This window comes from Athene noctua, chromosome 1 (genome assembly GCF_965140245.1).
Source record: "Athene noctua chromosome 1, bAthNoc1.hap1.1, whole genome shotgun sequence".
NCBI lineage: Eukaryota > Metazoa > Chordata > Aves > Strigiformes > Strigidae > Athene > Athene noctua.
In genome coordinates, this window is record NC_134037.1 from 61,737,272 (window position 1) to 61,758,256 (window position 20,985).

At 37.0% G+C, this 20,985-nt stretch overlaps 1 protein-coding gene across 5 annotated transcripts in view; it reads right to left on the minus strand.

Annotated features, from left to right (window-relative positions):
* The window catches only part of PTPRK (protein tyrosine phosphatase receptor type K), a 413,815-nt gene that overhangs the window by 27,109 nt on the left and 365,721 nt on the right, over positions 1–20,985 (minus strand). For 2 of the 5 annotated variants that reach the window (XM_074896286.1, XM_074896285.1), the window contains exons 14-15: positions 9,982–10,120; positions 2,930–3,090 (exon numbers count right to left, since the gene is read on the minus strand). In XM_074896286.1, coding sequence (XP_074752387.1) covers positions 2,930–3,090; positions 9,982–10,120 — 300 coding nt within the window. Of the gene's footprint in view, positions 1–772; positions 809–2,929; positions 3,091–6,634; positions 6,665–8,822; positions 8,865–9,981; positions 10,121–20,985 lie in introns of all 5 variants that reach the window. The other 3 variants (XM_074896282.1, XM_074896283.1, XM_074896287.1) reach the window with 3 other exon arrangements.

Below are 20,985 nucleotides of genomic sequence, written 5' to 3' on the forward strand. Positions count from 1 at the left end.
TTATATTCATGTTCACTTCCTGATATTTGTCTTTTATCCTAAAATAACCTCAGCAACTGATTAAAACTCAGTACTGCACACTGCGTTTATCAAACCAAGAACTCGGGTACAAATTATATTTTTATCTCTGTATTTAAAAAAAAACAAACTAAAACATGCATTCAGTGTTAGATGTGACATAGAAATAAGGAGCTTGGCCACTCCCAACCTCTGTTCTTTTAAAAGTAAGTACAAAGTTGAAAAACTTACTAGTTAAGGTCAATTGAAATATGTAATTAATATAGGATGTAGGAATATTTGTACATAATCTACAAAGTTGATTCTTTTTGGATATTACGGAATTTTTTCCCCTTTCTGTTTTTCTTTTCATTCTTGTTAGTTAGAAAAGCTCTGGGTGCCAAGTAATGCTAATATGGATCGGAATTTTATTTTTACATATCTCTTAACAGTTAAGAGTTCTAGTTTCACATATCAGTTCATTGGAACTCAGTTTGAATGCTCTGGGAAGAAAAGTTTTAGTATTTTCCATTTACCTATTTTCTGATTTATTTTTCAGTTAGCATTGAGCAGGAATAACTTCTTAATGAGTACATAAAATAACTTTTATCCTAAAAGCAGTGTCAGTTTAATTCTGAATTGATAAACTGAGTGTAGAGTTATTTTCTGACAACAGCATAGCTATCTTTTACACGAAACAATCTGTCTCAACATTCAACCATGCAAGGAGACAAAACTCATGCAGGAATGGATAATGAAGGACTAGGGTCCTCACCTAACACAGCTGTCGGCACAAGTGGATCATTGGGCACTGTAGGAAAACAAAGCTCATGAAGAAATATACTCCCCTCAAATTGTTCATTTTTAAGAATAAAGACAATATACTTCAGAGTATAACTAAGAGATAACTAAACCCCATTAATTTTTCTTACAACAGAAAACCAGAATGAATACACAGTTCCAGAAAGCATCCTGAATAAAAAAGGAATGAAAAGGCAGTGATTTTGGACTTCAGAAATGTAATGGTAAAGGCAAAGAAATTGTTACTGAAATGAAATAAAGGAGACATTACATGCAATTTAGTTTTTGAAAGGGCTCCTCCTTCGCTATTGTTCTTTTGCTTCTCAATATAGAACCAACTCCTTTCCTTTTAAACCCATCCTCTCATGGAATACTTGAATAGTTCATCTCAAAATAAAATGCTATTTCTTTAAAGTCTTCCAGGTAATTTAGAAAAATTATATGCATATTTACAGTTAATAGCTTTTTTTATGTGCAATGCCAAAGATACTGCTCTTAATGAGTATAAGAAAAATCACAGATACGAAGATGCAAATGTTTGAATAAAATTCATGCTATTTTATCACTCATCACTACAACTAGAACCATGTGGAGACAAATGTGCTGTTTCAGACAGAAATGGAGGAATCTAGAATTTGGTTTTGTTCTAATCTGGAAGAAAAATTTAAAATATCAACAGCTATGTGACAAAACTGAGCTCCACTCTCAAGCAATCTTCCTGAAAGTTTGTCACACAGCAGGAAACTCCAAGCTTGAAAGGTTCTTTGTCTCGGCACAGATGATGGTCAGGAGAACTGAATCCTCCAACACCCAAAAAATCACATATCTAGGACGCTGGAAAACAGTGATGCCAAATCTCTCTGTCAGCCAACCAGGACAGCTGTGGTGGCTGGGGCTCATGGGCTCTTGGCATCATGTCAGTCCATCTGCAAGGCTGACCAAGTGGTTGGCAGTTTCGGGTCACAAATAACCATGTGAGTTCCTGATGGATATTTGCCTACGATCCACCATAACTTAGTTCAAATCAAACTGTCTTTGCAAGCCTGCCCCCGTAAATTTGAACGCCAGTAAGACATCAAACTTTGGAGAATTTTCAAGCAGTTTCAGCCAAAGCTGTGTAGAGAAACTCACAGGCTGATACTAAACTCCCATTTATAATTGATTATGAGACACTTAAAATGTTAGCACTCTGCAGTTAGTGAGCAATAAACCCTCCTCCAAAATCCATTTCCCTTATAACAATCAGGAAAGAACTTAAGAGCCATAAGGGATGCATTTTGCTCAAGCACGGTAAGCAGTATGGGAGGCAAGAGGAGGCAGATGGAGTACCATTCCAAAAAGGTGGCAATTCAGCAGCAGCTCAGGTTGCTCAGATCTGTTTAAGGCCAAGCCACAAGTCCATGCGGCTGTGAGAAGGTCAGGTTCCTAGCCAGCTCCGTGGCAGAACTGTGTCCCTTTGGTAACTTACATACTAGTTTTGAGGTATTCAGAGTCCTACGGCAGAGTATCTCGCTTTTGTGCAAGGCATAGTGCAGATGCTGGCAGGCAGGTGTGCTGGACAGTGGTAGCTATAATGCAGACACTTAAAACTCAGAAACCCAAACTGCCAAACTTTGTCAAAACCAGACAGCTGGCAAGTCTACAAAAAAGGAATACAAATATAGAGCAAATTTGCAGATATATTAACAAGCTTGTTCCTGAACTTCACAAACAGCAACGAAAATTGTCAGTTTCCTTCTGTTATAATGTCCTTACTGCCAAAAGAAAGACATTAATTTGGACCTCATATTATTATTCATTACAGACATGGTGTTATGCAGTAATATTTAATGTGTTGGTATTAAATATCCTCATGAGGGAAAACTCAATTTCAGATTTTAATTGAGATATTCTAGAAGTGAAATATTTTCCCTAGAACAAGTATTAATGCATACTGAAAGTACATGTAAATATTTAAATAACTGGCAAACATACCAACAAGAATAACATATGACATCTCTACTCAACCTTTGGGTTTACCAGTGTTCCTAGAAAACCTGGAGATACCAACAATTTTCCTTAAAAAGTAGGACTATTTTCCGTCTTTCTGTATTCACCTACACTCCAGAGCATCTATCACTGTTGTACTTACATCTGGGGCTGAAGTTATGAGAGTCCATAAATGTGATTGAAAGGGGATCCTCTGCATGCAGGGTGCTCTGGTCAGCGTAACTCCTATCCATTGCATTCACCATGTGTGTCATCTCCTGGCGGGTGGTCCCCATGGCATCCTTGCGCTTCTTCGCAAGTTTGCTGCCCAGCCAAAAAAAAAAACCCAAACCACCTTAATATTTGGTGAACATTGATGTCTACAGTAATCATTATCTATCATCCTGAATGACTGAAAAGTTTGGCTGATTTTCCTGTGTACAACTTTTCCAGCATGAAATTGATAAAACTGTGCACCCTGCTATGTAAGAGTCACGATCATGTGTTTGCTGTACACACACAAATGCTGTAATGGAAGTGCTAACTTCTGTACCCTGGTAATATTTTTTTTTCCTGCAGAGTAATTACACTAATATAAACAAATTAGAGAATATAATTACATTTTAACTGAAATGATAAATAAGAAGCATCTGTGCATGCAGTTTTATCAACCATCTCCATTTAAATCTGTGTTTTGATTTTATAAATGGATAATTCATTCTCCTTGCTTGCCATGTTAGGAAGAAATCATTTAACCTTCTAAATTACTTTGTTAGTCAAAAAAATCTATAAAATAACAAAACCCCCATAATTATTTGCTATGGAATCATATCACTTCTTATGTTAAAAGTTGTTCTTCCCGTTCAGTACACAAGATACAACATGATACCACGCTGCGTTCCTGACACTGAACTCTGGTTCTTTAAAAAACAAACAAAACTTTCTTCACCACCCTACCCTTTCATGCAATTTGGGAACATCTTAAATTTTGACATTAACAGTCTTACAGTCTGTATCATGTTAAACAGCAACCTAATCTGCACAACTAAACCCCCCAAATTAACAGCCAATGACTTTAAAGTGCACACTTCAGAAATATCTCTCAATTCTTTCCTTTTGATGAAAAACTGAAATTGATTTTCACTGTCTTCAGAAGTCAGATGGAAGCAGACAATATACTTTAATTATCACTTATAGCCTACTACTCTTAAAACACGTATCTCAAGTAGCAGGAAGTATGCAGAGCAGCACGAAGCACACTTAGTTCTGCAGGAATCTGACATACCTTAGACTGTTCTGAAATCTCCCTGTTTTCATCTGAAGCTGTGATTGCAATATAATAGACAGCCAACCTGCTTATTTGGATAAATCTGATACCACATAACGGAGAGACAATCATCATGAAAATACTGGGTTCTTGAAAATGTATGTTTAAAACACAGCTTAGCTTCACAAGCTTTTTCTGCATAAAATATAATGAAATATCTTGTTAACTGTTTAGACAGTGTTTATCTTGCATTTCTCTGACTAAAAGGACTGCTTGCTCTTCCTCTGTTCTCCAATCATTTTTAATATTCTGTGCTGCACTCTAACAGTAGACAAAAAGAATATTAGTGTAAATTATCCATCCATTTACTTGTTAAGTCCTGGGAACTTCCACCAGAAAGAACCTACACCACTCTCGAGGGCAGGAAGCGCTTCACAGTTTTGCATATTTAAGAAAATGTTAGAGCATTGTTTCTTAAGTCCACGATAAGGGGCCACAAAGTAGGATATAGATGGACAAAGCTCTCCTGAGAATAACAAAGATTCTTTCACCAATCAGACTCATCTCCTTATTTTGTTGTGTCCACCCCACCTTTCTTTTCCCCATTTACAGATAGGCTAGTTGGAAAATTACAACTCAATAACTCCCTTGCTACAAAAATCCCAAAGGTGGTCTCTAAACCTACCATTTTTTCACCAAACCCTTGTTGTGTACATGACAGTTCTGTGTGTAACAGTTGTTCAGCGAAAACTAAAAAACCACTAACTGTTGGATGTTCCCCTAAAATACTTTATTTTATATATTTACTCCACACATTCCTATTTACTTAAGAAAAGTTTGTTTAAATGATATTATGGTCAAAAAAATGAAGACAATCCGAACTTCCAGAAGTGAAACTGCTTGAGTTTTATAACTGGTTCCCAATACTATCAAAGCTTTTGCAAACCTGGCATTTCTAGTTCAGACTGGGTTTTTTTAAAGTTTTAAAGCATTTCAGATAGTCTCTGTACACTGAAGATCATCTTTTTTAATGCCACCTCAGAAATGGAACAAAAAGAATATTACATCTCATCTCTTGACTATATTAAGTCCTTCTCTGAAGCATCATTTTGTAACAAAACTTGCTAGCTACCCTAAATAAATCAACAACTATTAAGGCTTTCAAGTTATTAGCTTATTACAGTAGCTACTTTCTAATTCTTATGCTCTGCTTCAACTCCTAAAAAGGTCTATTGTGTTGCAGCACCACAACCCAAAGCTGCTGGGAAAGGGGAGGACAGCTTTATTGTTCAAAAGCTCCTGGCTCCCTCGGGGTTTGACTATTTCTTTTTCCTTTCCTTTTTTCCTTCCCTCACTAGGGGAAAGGCATATGCAATCTCTGCTTCATGATAGTTAAGCAAATCGTTAGGTTAAGGTACTTGAGGCTGACAGAAAGTGTAAATGATTCTCATTATCTGCTAAAGGATCCAGTTGGATGAACCTGAGCAGGTGGGTGTTTCAGTGGGAGCTAGAGGGGAAAAGTGCTCCATCATAGGATGAAACAGTGCGGTTAATTATCTAGAACTGAAGCAATTGTTATTTAACAAGGAAATTATAATTTGTCACAATAAACTGGAGAATGGCAGTTAGCTAAACCAGTTTAGGGTTGTTTGTTTGTTTGTTGGGTTTTGGTTTTTGTGTTTTTTTTTTTTTGTTTTTTTTTTAATTTTTAAGTTTGGTTAAAGAAATCAACTAATCTGCTTAAAAATGTGGAAGACCATCATTATCAGACACCACCAGTTCATCAAAGCACTTGAGTGCATTCTTAGATCCCCTCTGAAGTCAAGGGCTCTATGAATTTATTTAAAATTAAGGATGTGTGTAAGACTGTTTTGTTCAACCACAGCCAAAAATGCTGCAGCCCTCACAAAACCTCATTTAGTCAATATGTATAAAAAAAGTCAATTTTGCTTCAATGAAGCAAAACTTTATGCAAACCAATGTCATAAACTAAGATCCACACTTTAAAATGTGTACGCAAAGCACCTCACAAGCAATAGATGCAGACCACGCCACAATAAATATTTCTGGGGGGAAAAAAAAAAAGGTTGGTACCACAGAGGCAGACGTGCTGCTCTGTCATTGCTAGGGCAGAGACGTCTTTATAAAGGTCTGGCATCTGCCTACAATCTGCGTAGGAAAAGTGGTGCACAGGATCACTCCTGGTAACTGATATGGTAAGAAAGAACAATTTGTGATTTACAAGCACAGTTCTCTAGCTAGGAAATGGGAAAAGAGGTTTTTTCCTTAGTGTGATGTGTTGCTGTGAATCATAATGCAAATTAAATTATGATTACAATAAACTAAAATGATAGTTATGGAAAAAACTAGCAAAAAGCAAAAGTCTCAATATACAGTTAGAAATACAATATCCCTTTAAAAAAACCCCACAGGGTAACAGTAACAGGAACAATGATACAAGCGATTTTTCAAGCCTGAGAATAAAGAAAGGTAACTATCAATAAAACTTTAGGAAAATTATAGAGACTGTTTTTCTTTTTTAAAAAGGGATACTGCATCTTTAAAACATGTAAAATAGTAAGTCACCCGTATTCTACTTACAGATAGTAGGAGTAAGAATAGTAGCTCCTCCTGGCAAGCAAATCACAGACAGTGGAAAAAGAGAAGCAATGGTGAATGAAAAGCGTGACTCTGTCACATTCAATAAAGCAGAGAAATGTGCGTTTAAAAAAAAAAAAAACTGAAAAATTTGTGTTTCTTTGGTTAGCATTTCAACTTGCTCATGCACAAACTAGCCTTACTTTGCCATGCAATTAAAAAAAAAAAATACACTAGCATATAAAAATGATTTGTTTTTTAGAAAGATCACTGGAGAAAATTACATGCTGAGATTTCATTTATTGCCAAAAAATTTGAAAATTAAATGGATTGTGTATTTCAACATGCAGTTCAGCATAATATAATGATTACCACCTAGATGTCATGACAAATGAACAGCTGTGTACAAATCTTGTGCAGTAAATATGCTTTTTACTTTTCAGTTACAAAAACTAAAGAATGCCTTAATAAATACATTTATTCAGAAAACAAATTTCATGTATTTCATTTTAACATCTTTATCGGTACACAGGTGTATACGTATATGTTTGTATGCATACTGTATGTAGCTATATGAGTACACACATCTTAAAGAATGCACGTTTACAAAAGATATGCGTGTACTGGCATATATACCACACATTTCCTGAATGCAAACATATGCTTTCTATTTTAAAATCTTACAACTGGAAATGCTGATGTAGTCATGCTAAGCATTAAAAACATGGAAGGTAAACAAATGGAAGGAAATGAAGGACATTTGGAAATAGTCCAACAATGACTTAGAAAATAAAAATGGCATTGCTTGTTAAAGATGCAGTATCCCTTTTCTTAGCTGGTTTGATTAATCCAGTAAAACTCTGTAAGAGCTCTTAAGAGCTTCATTTGGGAAAACTTCAAACCAATTTGTACAAAATGATCAGGCAAAGCCTAAAACATCTCGAGCTCGTGAAAAAAACTGCTTAGTACTCCATTTTTCAATAAAATGTAATGCTGCATTTAATCAGATTGAGATAGTGATGGTAGTGCATACAACTTAGTAAACCAATGAAAATGCAGAAACCATTGTTTCATTGACTTTTCTGTGTAATATCTGTGGTCAATTCAGATACCAAAAGGGATACTACATAATGGATCACTGAATATGTACACTACAGAAGATGATTCAAACGGATCGGTTTTCAGTCCCACAACTAAGTGAAGTGTGTTTATGTATGTGTGAACGTGTCAGGGTTTTTACAACTGTTCCTAGCTTCATTACGTGGATTGTCCTGATTCACTAGATGGACTGAATTAACTCAGGTATACAAAGGTTTTCTACATTTTTTTAACAGACCTTGACTAAAGCTGGTATTAAAAAACCGCTGCCAATTTTCCCTAAATGGGGTGGGGTGGTGGGGGAAATGGCATACCTATAACATATGCGATAGACAACCAATTAAATTATCATAATGAAAAATTGCCAAACATTAAAGATTCATTAAAGAGGTTAATTTCTCACCTATTTTGAATATAAAATAGTAAAGGAGTTTAGAAACGTTATATGCTTTAGAATGATGATCAAGTATCATTCCTAAGAGGGTACTGACTTCACAAGTTCAAGAAAAGGGAAAAGGGAAAAAGGGGAAATTTTGAAGTATCATTTCACGGACATGATTAACTTACTTTTATCAAACAATTCAACATGGAAAGTATGAGTCTAAAAGGACTCTGAATGCAAGAGGTAAAAAGGATAGGAAAAATGAACATATTGAATTTTAAGCTTATTTTTTTTGTTACCTGCAAAGGTAGTCAATCCTGTCTGGAAGTGACTGACAATATATAGTGGCAGACAGTCTCTCTCTCTCTCTCACACACACACACACACATGCACATACAGAGAGCCTTCTCTTACGTATAAGGGGACCACTACAACACGCACTGAGAAGCTGATACTCCCCAGCACATACCTTGCAATAAAGCTATAAAATCGAGATTTCCTCCTGAAAGCTGAAAACCAACTTTTTTCTTTTTTAAAAGTTGTGTAAATAAAGAAAATTGGCTGACTGCGTGTCTTTCTTGCATATGATGAATTGGACCTTTCGCATATGTGTTAATTCTCAACCACAGAGGTAAACAACAGAGAAAAGTAAAAGCACTTTTGGGAAAAATCACATATGTAGCTAACTAACACAGAACACTATAAGCATACCTAATGTTTCTAATGCAGACGTTTCTTCTCCAAGTTATATATCTCCAGGGATAATTGTAAAGAGGCAATAAATTAAAAAAATCTAATGCAAACCAGTAATTATAACATATAGAATGATCTTAGGTACAATTTTAATGTTTTTCTTAATCTTTAAAAATAACAGCAAGCTGCATTTCAGAAGAACATTCGCAACATTTACAAATATACTTTTCATTAAGATTTCTGCAAAAGGCAAGGGAACGCGATGCACACACCACTGGAAGACAAGGGTTTCATTGTACCCAAGAGAAATCAGCTTGTGCCCTGCAAAGGGGACCTGCCAGGGAGGGGGTGCACAGAAAGAGAGGAATCTGTTTCGATGCTATAACTACAGATTTATAGAGCCATATTATGAACTTTTATGCCAACTTAAAAGAGTTGCAACTACTGGGAAGTCGAGACTTTTAAAAAGTGACCGAGTAATAGGGTAGCACAATTTACTATAGTCGGGAGCATTTGGATGAAGCGTTAGCATTGTACAGTGCCAGAAGATGGCGATATTGATTACTGGCTAAGAAAGCACTGAAAAAATTAAAATTCATTCAAATTAATACACTTTTAAACAATTTCATGCACTAAGGACTCGCTAGATAATTTTACAGTGATGTGGTATGACTTTTAAGAAAAAACTCCAGGTTTACAAGAGCATAAATAGAGGTATAAAATTACATTATTTTGCAAGTTGGATAACATACAGATACAAATAACTCATTAGAGCTGCATATAGAAAATCAAATTCATTAGGTGATTACAACATGAAAAGTGCAGTAAGTTATTCATTTTTTATTTTATTTTTTTTAAAAAAAAGGTTCCATGAATTTCAATTGCATCCATTTTAACATTCTGCGCATTCTTCCAGCTGCAACTTAAAACTACTTGGAAATAAATCTGAGAAAATGTATAGCTATTGGATCTCAAATATAAAGAAATCCTCTCTTTAAATCCACCATAAAAATCACAACAAAACCAGCAGGAAACACAAAGAACTCATCCAAAACTTGATGTGAGCTATTGGTCCTGAAACTTTTGGGGTTTTTTTTAAAGACCTATAAAAATACTCATTTTGTTATTGTCTGATATGGAGGAAAAGAAGAGGGATCAGCACAGATCATCTTCTTACCTTTTTTTGACGATCAGTATGACAACAAGGAGAAGTAGGATGAATACCAGAATTCCAGCACTTATTCCTGCTATTTTCACCACTCGATCTGTTTGTTTAGCTGGATCTGGAATCACCTCAGGTTCTTCTGTTGCTGCTGCTAAATGAATCAAAAAAGAAGTTGCTTAAATGTGTAAGCATTAGAGACAAGAAAATCATCATTGGTGATAACTTCCAAATATGTGTGTGTTTTAATACAGTAGCCAGAATACAGACACGTGTCGTGTTTATACATCTACACAGATGTATATAGACACCCTATAAATTTCAATCTATATGCCATACATTTGCAACACCAAGTATATGACTATATGTGTGTCTACAGGTGCATGTACATATATAACTTTATGTATACAGAAATGTATATGCATCTGGATTTCCAAACAAGTTACTGTGTTAAAAAGCATAAGACAAAGCAGAGACCATCTACCTACTAAATCACCATTACTTCCTTTAATTTTATTTTTTCAGATATTAAATACGGAATGTTTAACATTGACTAGTGAGATTACTTAACTCACAAACACTAAATTAAACTCTCTTTTCCAAGCCACAGCTGGCACCTCAAGCTCTAGTCCTTCTCTCCTTTGCCCAATTTCAGTCCACCTTTGTATATTAATTCTCTTTACAGCATCTGGCCTGAGATCTGCATTCTACTGGGAAGTTTGATTCTCCAAATAAGGTCATCCATAAAGCCAAGCCTAAAGTCAGCAGTAGTTTTACTTCTGTATACAGGCCCTGGAAAAAAAAAAAAAATTGCTGTTCTACACAGAGATGAAATCACTCTGTAACACAGCTGAGTGGGCTGAGGCCACGGGTTACAGCAGAGAGGAAAACAGAATACATATGAAAGTGCACAGCCGTTCAGTCTGCACCTCTTTGCATCACAGCCTGGTGTACAAAGGATCAGGAACATGGGGTTTTCCAGCCTGGCAAAATATCAAAAAATATAAATAGGTTTCAGCCAGGGGTAAAATCCCATGAGGTGTTTACTTGTAAAATAGGAAACAGCTCTTCAATTCTCTAGTTCTTACTTTCTAAGGCTGTGGCTTAGCACTTTGCCTTTCCCCTTCTCACAGGCATGGATGGGTATGTGTGTTTGCTCTCTTGCTGACCCTTCTCTCAGTCTCTGCCCAGCATGTAGCAGATGCCACTTAACCTCTCCGCCTCACAGCAGCTGCACGTGGAGTAGTTACAAGCTGCTGGTATCATCATGCCTATGTCATTACACAGAAAATGTCCCTTACTCTGAAACTAGGATGCTTCTCAACAGACCACCAAAACAAGCAGAATGAAAAACAAGGTGAAGCCACACCAGAGAAAGACAACTGCTCCCCTGAAAATCTGCTCTACAGGCCTTTCAGAAAGCCAGTGGAGTCGCTACCAGGGATAATTAGTATCTAATACTTTCTGGGTTTAACCATGTTACTCAGACTATTTGGGTTCCATGTGCAGGAACTCATATTCTCTTTTGAGGGAGGGATCATGCTGCTGTTTAAAATCACTCTTTATTACTTGTTTCTGTAACCTTCATCTCAGCAGTATCTGAACCACTAAAAACTCACCCTCAGAACAACCTTCTGAGTTAGGAACGTGCTCTTTTCCAGACACCCATGCGAGAGCTAGGCAGACAGTGAGAGATCTGGCAGTGCTTTAATCATAAAACCTAATCATCATCATAGACTTCATCATCATAATAATCTCTCCCCTACAGCTTGAACTCTATCTGCTGAGAAATACTAAATGCTTCTTCCTTTGTGTAAATACATGCCTGCACACACACTTGCACGCATAACCTGTGTGGACTCAATCCTATATATTTTGTTTGTGTTATGTGTGTTGTTGAGGTGTCTAGGGGTAGAAGTCAGGATCGAGTAAGTCGTGTGTGTACATGTAGCTGAGTACACACAACACATACTCACACGCAAACTAGAATTAAAGCCAGATACACATCTGATGCTCTCTAACAGAGGGAGATGACTTGAGGTGTAACTGGAAGAAGGTGGTGTTTGAGATTCTCAATGCTTAAAATGAATCAACTCCCAGTCTACTATTAGCTGGGCTGGACGTGACAAATACGAATGATCATTTGATAAGCAGTGGAGCCAAAAGGCAAATCAGTAGAGTCAAAAGACCAAACAAAGCTAAAATATAAATGGCTTTATATGCCAATGGGAAAAACCTTCACGTTTGCTCCACGGGGCGCTAAGAAACAGCAAGGACATGGGAAGGGTAGAGAGGGAAGCATGCAGGAGTGGCACAGTTGCTGTGTCTGGAATCGCCATGAGTACAGTTCGAGAGCAGCTGGATAGCTCTGACCTAGCAAAGGTAAGAACTACACAAGCTGCAAAACAACTAAGGCTTGAGCAAGCGATTTAGTTGTGTGGATGGAGACTTAAGGCCAGGTTTTTGAGAGATTTCAAAATACAAGTACATGGATTGGATGTGACCTGAAGATGCACTTCAAAAGTTGAAGGCTCAGAAATACAACCAAAAGTACAGGCTTTGAGACTTCATCAGGATAGTGGTATTTTCGCAGGAGTATTAGTGAGAGATGAAAGAGTAAAGGGGAAAGAATGAGAGACCTGTCTCACACTTTACTGGAGAAAGGTAGAACCCTTATTCCTTGATAGAGCAAGGTACAACATAAGTGCTTCTCAGAGTCATGTTTAAAATTATTGCTTGGCCACTCACAATGATATTTCATACAGAAAAGTTACCTTAGAGAAACAACTATACCCTTCTCAGAAAATCTTAAGGAAAGGTTACTGAGGGAGTTTACTTACTCACCTAACTTAGGCACTGGTGTTTCATTATATATTTTGTGAGAAATGACTGTTTGGATCATCTGTGTTCAAAATGCAGCTCTCTTTCCAAGTTTTTAGAACAACAGTGGAAAGCCAGGAGGATATCAACTGCTTGTCCATTTATTCTGGTTTCCTTACACTAAGGGGTTTGAAGTAAGAGACGGTAACTCATTCCATGAACTTTAATCCTGCTTATGAGATAAAGCTGGTACCCACTAGAGATGTACCATGAAGTTCTAAATTGGTGGAGAAAAACTTTTTTGAATAGTCATAGACTAAGCAAGCATATAACCAGTGGTTGGGCCTCATGTGTCCAAAATGCTAAGATCTATGGGGAAAACACTACCCTTCTCCCCAGTATTAACAGCAAAATTGCTTTTGACTTAAATGAAGCTAGGATTATTATATGTATGTTTCCAGCAGCAGATGCATTCTCTAGACTAAATGTTACATTTGGGGACCATATGAAAGCAATTATTGATATAAATCGCACTGTAATCTATTATTTATGTGTATGTGCATTGTATGCAATAAAATATGTTGAGGAAGGCATTGAATGTAGTATAGAATCACTTAATGAAACTTATGACTTTGGAAGTATTTCATATTACTTGTGCTTTAATTTTGATAGTTCAGTGTATTTTAATAAGCATGTGTGAGCTTAGACATAACACAACCAAGCACAAAACCACAGAAAATGTGCCTATTGAACATTAAAAGTGTTAAACTTTTAAGCCAGTGTCTCCTGGTTGCTGATTGCAGAAGGACTGTAGCAGCAAGAGAAATTCCCCCACAACATCCTTCTCACTAAATTGGAGAGAAATAGTAGTTAAAAATTGAACTATTTTGATAGTTGGCCTCAACTACCGTATATTTCCAAACAAGGTAAAAATAGTCTAAAATAATTGAAATTATAAAAACACCTGCTTTAATAATTCCTAACATTCCTTTTTTAGCAATCTAGTCCCGCATTCTCTTCTTATATCTTGAACGGCAGACTGTGTTAATAGGTAATTTAGTGATCTGAAAAAGAACCTCGTGTGGTAACAGAATGATGATCATACGAAAAAGGACTCTCTACTGGCTATTAATTACTTTGGCCAGTCAGTGTCAATTTTTACAATATCCTTGCATATTACCATGTTTTTCACAATTTGACCCTGTAAGTCTAAGAAGAGATAATCCTACAGCTTTCAACCAGTGCAAACTCATCTTGCATAAAATTTGCAAGAACAGTTTCTGATCTGAAACAGAGAGTTAACTACATTTTTTCCCCTCTGTAAAAATAGCTGCCTACACAGAAGATTTATGAGATGGACTGGGAGAACACTGGATTTAGCAACTTATCCACTCATCTTTCTTCTGAACTAATGAACAGTAACAGCAATCATATTCCACAGTTACATTCACAAAGTTCATAAAATAACTCAATCCAGTGATTCTGGCTCTGCACATTGCCAATAATAGTCACCATATAAGAAGTAATTTTCTTTGTTTTCATAGATACTTGAGGACAATATTCAATCAGTTGACTTCCATGACCAATAGCATGAAGTTCAACTGTGTACAGCACTAAATTAGGCTAGGATTGCTAACACTCTCAGGGACAATAAAATTCTGAAAATTGGTGAGGTAGAGTCCATCTCATTCTCACAATTTCCTCATGTACTTAATTTCTCTGAATTTTTTAGATCATGTTTTTAATCAAATACACCTAAAAAACCAACACCCACTTCTAAAATTGAGTGTATGCATAATGTTCATTCTTAATTCTTAAAGTATACCGTGGCATAAGGAATCTAGTCACAGCTCATATTGCTTTCCTGCCTTATCCTTTCTTCTGTGGTTCAGAATTTACACACAGCCTTGCAAAATGGTCAGAGAATTTATGAGACTCAGCACAAAATCTATTCACCTATACCTTCCTATGGAGATGGTGTTAGAATCAAGCTAATGATATTCTACTCGCTCATCCAGAAAAATTATTCAAGCAGAAAATTCTGGTAGGATTTCACTGGGCTGCTTATATGGTACCAACTAAGAGAACAGCCAGCCTCCTAAAAGACAGCTTTTAAATCAGAGGTTTTGAAGGAGATTTTATGTGTAACCTTCTCACCATACCATTTGACTCTCTTAACATTCACAGCATTTTATGCTGGGTTTCCTTTGTGTGAGTTGGGGAAGAAGCTCTGTTTTATGCATGATTAAAGCTGCTATTTTATTACACTGCATTTTCTTTGAATGTTAATTTCTGTTCATGGCAAATCTTTGAATTCTCACAAACTGGCATTATTGCTGCATAGCTTGATATTCAAAAAAGCTCTGCTCGAGATAATCTGTTCTGCACCTTTGTTATGTGGCATTCAAAAACTTTTAATTAAAAACCAGGAATGACGTTTGAATGAGTTCAACGAGGTAACATCAGGATAACATCAAATGAAACTGGAGTTTCAGCCAGTTCTGGAGATATGTCAGTCTACCACCTGAGAAAAGGGCTCTTTGAGAAACTACGCAAGATTCTCTGATGAATATTTTCTTTTAGACTGGTCTGCCCTGTGTTTTAATCATCCACCCAGAAATACCGTTTCGTCTCCCTCAGATTTGTTTTGTTTCTGCTTTGCTACAATGATAATCATTGCGCAATTAAGGAAATTTTTAGAAGTCTGAAAGTTAATTAATAAATTCAAGTTCAGAGAGAGAAGATCTGTAATCCCTTTTAGCTTAATCACGTTTTTTAAAAAAAGACTCAGCTGATTCTATTTGATGAAAACACTTGAATGCACTTTTGCAGAGACTGGGGAGATGGGATGTGCAATTTGTTCCAGCAAACTATGCACATGATTCATGAGGTCTTACAGATTTCTTCATGTGAGTAAGTTTGGCACACTGCTGGCCTCTCTTTAAGGTTTTCTTTTTCAGGTTGAAAGCTGGAGACACATTGACAGGGAAAGGAATTCTCCCTTCACAATTATCCCTTCTCTACGTCGTCCAAAGAGCTTACCTCTTGGAGCACAGCTTCTGAGAGATGAAGGTATGCCAGAAATTCGCTAGAGTTTGGGTACATCTAAACTGTTGCTTACAGGACTAAATTACAGCTTTTTAGGGTAGTATTATTAAAAAGAAGAATTGTATTTGATTATGAACTGAAAATGTGATTCCCTGAGCTATGCTTTGAAGTGTCAGGTTCATCCCTGTCACCATGGTAACCAGGGTCCAAAGCTGCCCCAAGGAAAAGAGTTTAACAGGCTCTGCTGGTGAAAGGGGCGATGCCCGGCACCACCAGCCTCTTCTCCACACCCATCCTGAAAGAGAAGGCTAGTGAGGTGATGCTTAGGTAAAATCTGCTGCCCCACTTTGTGTTGCAACATACTGTGCCCATCTTTGTCCTCATGTGTGTCCCTTGCTGGGGGAAAGGAGGAGGTGTCACAGATGCTACCAGCTATGTCTAACAGAGCGGGACGTGACAGGGGGTCCTGAAGGCCCCAAAGCTTTGTGGTATTAAAAGTTAAGCCCTCATATGAAAAAAAATTAGATACCACCATGTTCTCTACATAAAAGGTCATTGCTACAGAAATGGATAGAGACACTGTTCCATGGGTGCCTACGGCTCCTTCTGAAAGAACTTTTGGACCCCTCTCAAAGGATGGCTTATATGCAAAAATGAAATAAATACAGCTTCAGGCTAACCTCTAGTCAGATTTGGGATGGTATAAGATGCTGTAGAAGTTAAGGACAGGAAGCCCCACAGGTGACTCTGCATACAAATATGGTACCAGGTAAACAGGTGACCACCTGCTTAAACATCCTGCTTCCAGATAATGCAGAAAAATATCCTGAACTTATGTTACTGGATGCTTTTTAAATGACAAACATGTAGCTTATAAACATTTATATGCATTTTAATTAATTAAACAAACCAACACAGCCTATCTTGCCATACAATGATGAGAATGCTACCTGGAAATTCTAGTATATAATACACATTTCAGGACTGATTCCTGACCGGTATTGTTAAGCCCTCACAAGTGCAGATATATATTGTTTTGATAAGCCATATATAATAATAAAATAAATCAACCCCATCTTTACTACTCTCCAGGACTTTCAGACCAGTTCACTGAGCAGTACTACTTTGGTAGGAAATTACAAGGAAAACGGAATCAGGTGAATCATGTGTCTGCTGCTACTAAGGACTGAAACTAAAATTAATGAGGACTTACTCTTGCAATGTTCCACTAAGAAGCAATTTAAATTCACAATGACTATTCTGAAAACAGTACTGTCCATGAATTTATAAGCAATTATGAAAGCGTTGACCTTAAAAGACTCAGAAGTATCAAGTGAAGAAACTGCTGAATCCATTTACCTCACTAGCTCTGAAGCCTTGGACATGTGCAGATGAAGAGCCAAAGCAGGAACAATGCTGAAGAGACAATGTTCCAGCAACACTCTGCTCTGCTGTCCGCAGGTCACATTGAAAGAGCAGATTAGTGCTGTCAATGCATTTCTATTACATCTGCCACTAAGACGTAGTACTTGTTCGTGTACTTTACTTTCAAAGTACTGCAAGGATAGTATTCAGTTATAGGGAATGAAGACATTCGGTGCATTTTATAATCTACAGGTTTTACTGCTTTTGATTTGCAAGTGTTATCCTCATGCAGGAAACAACTGTTTAGTAGAGACAACTAAGCTAGCTTTAAGTGAGCTGGCTCAGTGATGCAACTGTGTCCCCAAGGACACAAAAAGCCCTGGGTGAATGTAGATGATAGCAACTCTGACAAGGTATTTTACATAGGGGTGTAAGTTACAAGTTACACGGTCAGCTTCTAGTTCAGTTACTTTTACCGGGACAGGACACAAGACAAAAATGTGGGCTAAGGCTTCTGAAACGTCACCTCTCAAACCAAAGAGCAAACTCCAAGGCCAGAAGAACGTGGCGCTTCCCTGTCTTGCAGCAGCACTGCCCAAGAGAGCAGAGACTACTGGCTGCAGCCCAAGATGACGTCCAGGTGGCAGAGCTGTGCTTGCCTCTGGAACTGTCAACTCCAAAACATTCAGAACAAATGATGCTGTTGGGTTTACACAGTGGAACTATATCCCATGGATACGTTAGTCTATTCATCAGTCTGTCTGAACATCCAAAAATCCATGACACAACTTTTTTCTCCCCTCCCCTTCTGGTCTACCTTACTTTCAAAATAAGAGAACAAACATTTGAAAGGAATCAGAATACCATATTTGGGGGGTTTGGTACTGTGTTTTTTCAATCTTTGAAATTCCCTCTCAGATCATTATTTCAAAATTATCACCAACAGTGCCAAGGCTAGAAACCTAACCTGAAAAAAAATCCTAATCTGTGCGAGAACTCAGGTTGTAGAAAGGTACAAGATCTCCTAAAATATAAATTGCAGACAATACCAAGTGCTTGTTTCAAAATACCAGGTCTCATCCCGTACTGGTTGCATGTCTGAAATGCTGGAAAAATTAAGAGAAATACCTAATGTAATCTTCTTTTGTTTTGAAATCTGGTTAATTTTCTGTGTCTTGGAAAAAAATCAGTTATCAGGATAAGATTTTCTTGAGCTACTTGATGCATTTCTTTCAGTAGCCAACATGGAAGTAGAGATCTAAAGACTCAAACCAAATTTTTTCATTGCATGTGTACTAACAGACTTTGAAAAAGTTACATAAAAAACCAGTTGTAGAGACACATAACATGCATGCTGTAAAGCATTAGACTGAAACAATGAAATCTAAATCACTGTTTCTCCCTGATTTTATGGAAAGGGGCATTGGTTGAGAATGGTCCCCTAACACTCTGACCCACCTGAGCACAACCATTTAGCAATAACTTGTTGGATGGACTGTTACCATTTCTTAAGGTCACTATGATTACTTCCTGAGTATAATGGCTCTGTTGTTAGACCTGTTGTAGCATTTTTTCCTGAGAACATATAAAGGTACCCAACCTTCTGGTAATGAGATAATTTATGATGGTTTTTTTTAGGGGGAAAAAAAAAAGCTGTGGTGTTTTTTTTTTTTTTCCCTCTAGTTTGGTCACATTACAAATTAGTCAACTTTTATCTACTTTCAAGTTTTAGTCCAAACAAACAGCCTGATTTCAAATCCATGTGTTTTAAAAAATACATTCTCACTTAATGTTAGCTATAAAATTTCAACTATGCAAAACACTGCATTAAGAAATTATCTGGTTTTGACAATGACTCCTATATGGCTTGTTAGTTCAAGATTAAACCTAAAAAGAAAATTACCATGAAAGTAATGCTTAGTAACAAATATACAAAATACCTCATCTTTATGTGTCTTTCCAGCAGGTAACATTTAAGAAGTTTAGCAGAGAAAGTACATTATAATGTTCGTTATCATTTATACATGCACACAACATGGTTTATGGGGAAAAATATTACTCTCAAATGTCTGAAGCTCCATTTTGCTATATATATTGAAAATAACATTCTGTGAATAACTTCTGCTAATTTAAGCTACTATAAAATTGTAAATGAGAATTTACTGGTAGTGTAGGAGTTGTAGAGTTATTACAGACCTGTGCAATTACACTGAAGGAAGCAAGGACAGCTTAACTTTCTTTCACCACAAAACTGCAAACTCTCAACCCATACTATACTCACACTAGCGCAAAATACAGAAATTCCCAAGATGAAAAATTACCTTAGATCAAATGCAGTGCTAGTAACATTGAGATGGATTCAAAAGACAAAGGCAATGAGGAGGAACAGAAATAGTGTTTCCTTCATCCTTTCATAAAAAACAAATTCACAGAGATTAAAGTTTACACAGTGCTAAAACTAGTTTTTAAAAGCACACATCAGTTATTATTTGCCATTCAGAATGGCAGAAGTTGAGAAAATACACAGAACCCCTTCCAAGAAAACAAACGGTTAATTCTTCCTTTGGAGTTAAGTCCCAGTTTTTCCAAACCCACATTGATTAGAGTTTATACAGTGCTAAAACTAGACTTTAATAGCACCCATCGGTCATTAGGATCCCAGATTCTTACTCTCATGACTGTCAGCCTTCAGTATTTTATTTCCTGTAAAATTTGGTACTTTTTCAAATAAAGTGAAAGAGTAAATATAAGTACTCCAAAAGAATCAAAGTTGCTTTCTTTCACGTGAACTCTATTCTTACATTTAGAGATTTTTTTTGCAACTTCTTCAGTTATGAGTCCACTGGGCTAGCTGTGAAACAACACAGGATGCACTGGTGTGCAACACCCATGGCAGAGAACTTTCCTTCTCTTCCCATCTGAAGAGCATCTACTCTCAGAAAGTTACATGGGTCAAAACTCTTGATGTTCTCCTGAACTCCTTAGCACTAAGCAGCTGGAGGTCTGGGAGCATGTGGAAAAGGCAAATATCCTCTTCTAAACCAACTTGGTATCACTCAGCTGCACATTGCAGCAGGCTGCAAGTACTGCCTCAGCCATTACCCTAATTATGCAGTTGCTCCCAAATCTGCTTATCCGAATACATCTGAAAGGTCTTATGTCAGCACTTTAAGCTAGGCCACCTGATTCTGCACTGAAACGTCAAAACAGTGGTGCTTATCCACGCTAGTCTACCAGCTGTGATGTGAGGGCAACAGCCTTTAGCTGATTGAAAGCTTTGCTATCTTCTGCTACACCAACCGTTTGCAACACAAACGTGTTACCTAAGCTTTAAACCCTGTGTAAGAAGTCACAAGTCTGTTTATAGGCCTGTTTACCACATTTGACATTTAGAAACACAGCTGTAACGGCACTGCAACAACATGCAGCTCATGCAATGACAACTGTATGAAGAAAACACACTGATGTTCACAGCTCTGGCTTGATAGCCCTTGACCACTGAGTTCAGATCAGGACATGCAATGACATTAAAAGCCTTTCATATTGTGTCATTGCCTCTCTTTCTACATGACCTTATATTACTAATATTTCAAAGGAACTTTCAAGCAGGAGGAAGAGGTGGCAGTCCTTCAGACTACAGGACAAAACATGCCTGCAAGAAAGAAGACTGTTAATGTGTATTGCCACTTTCCGAACCTTTGGCTTTACTTTTTCACATTTTTTTCATGATGAAGTCTTGTTGCCTTCAAACCTTAAACTCTAATCAATTTTTCTCTCTTCTGAAAG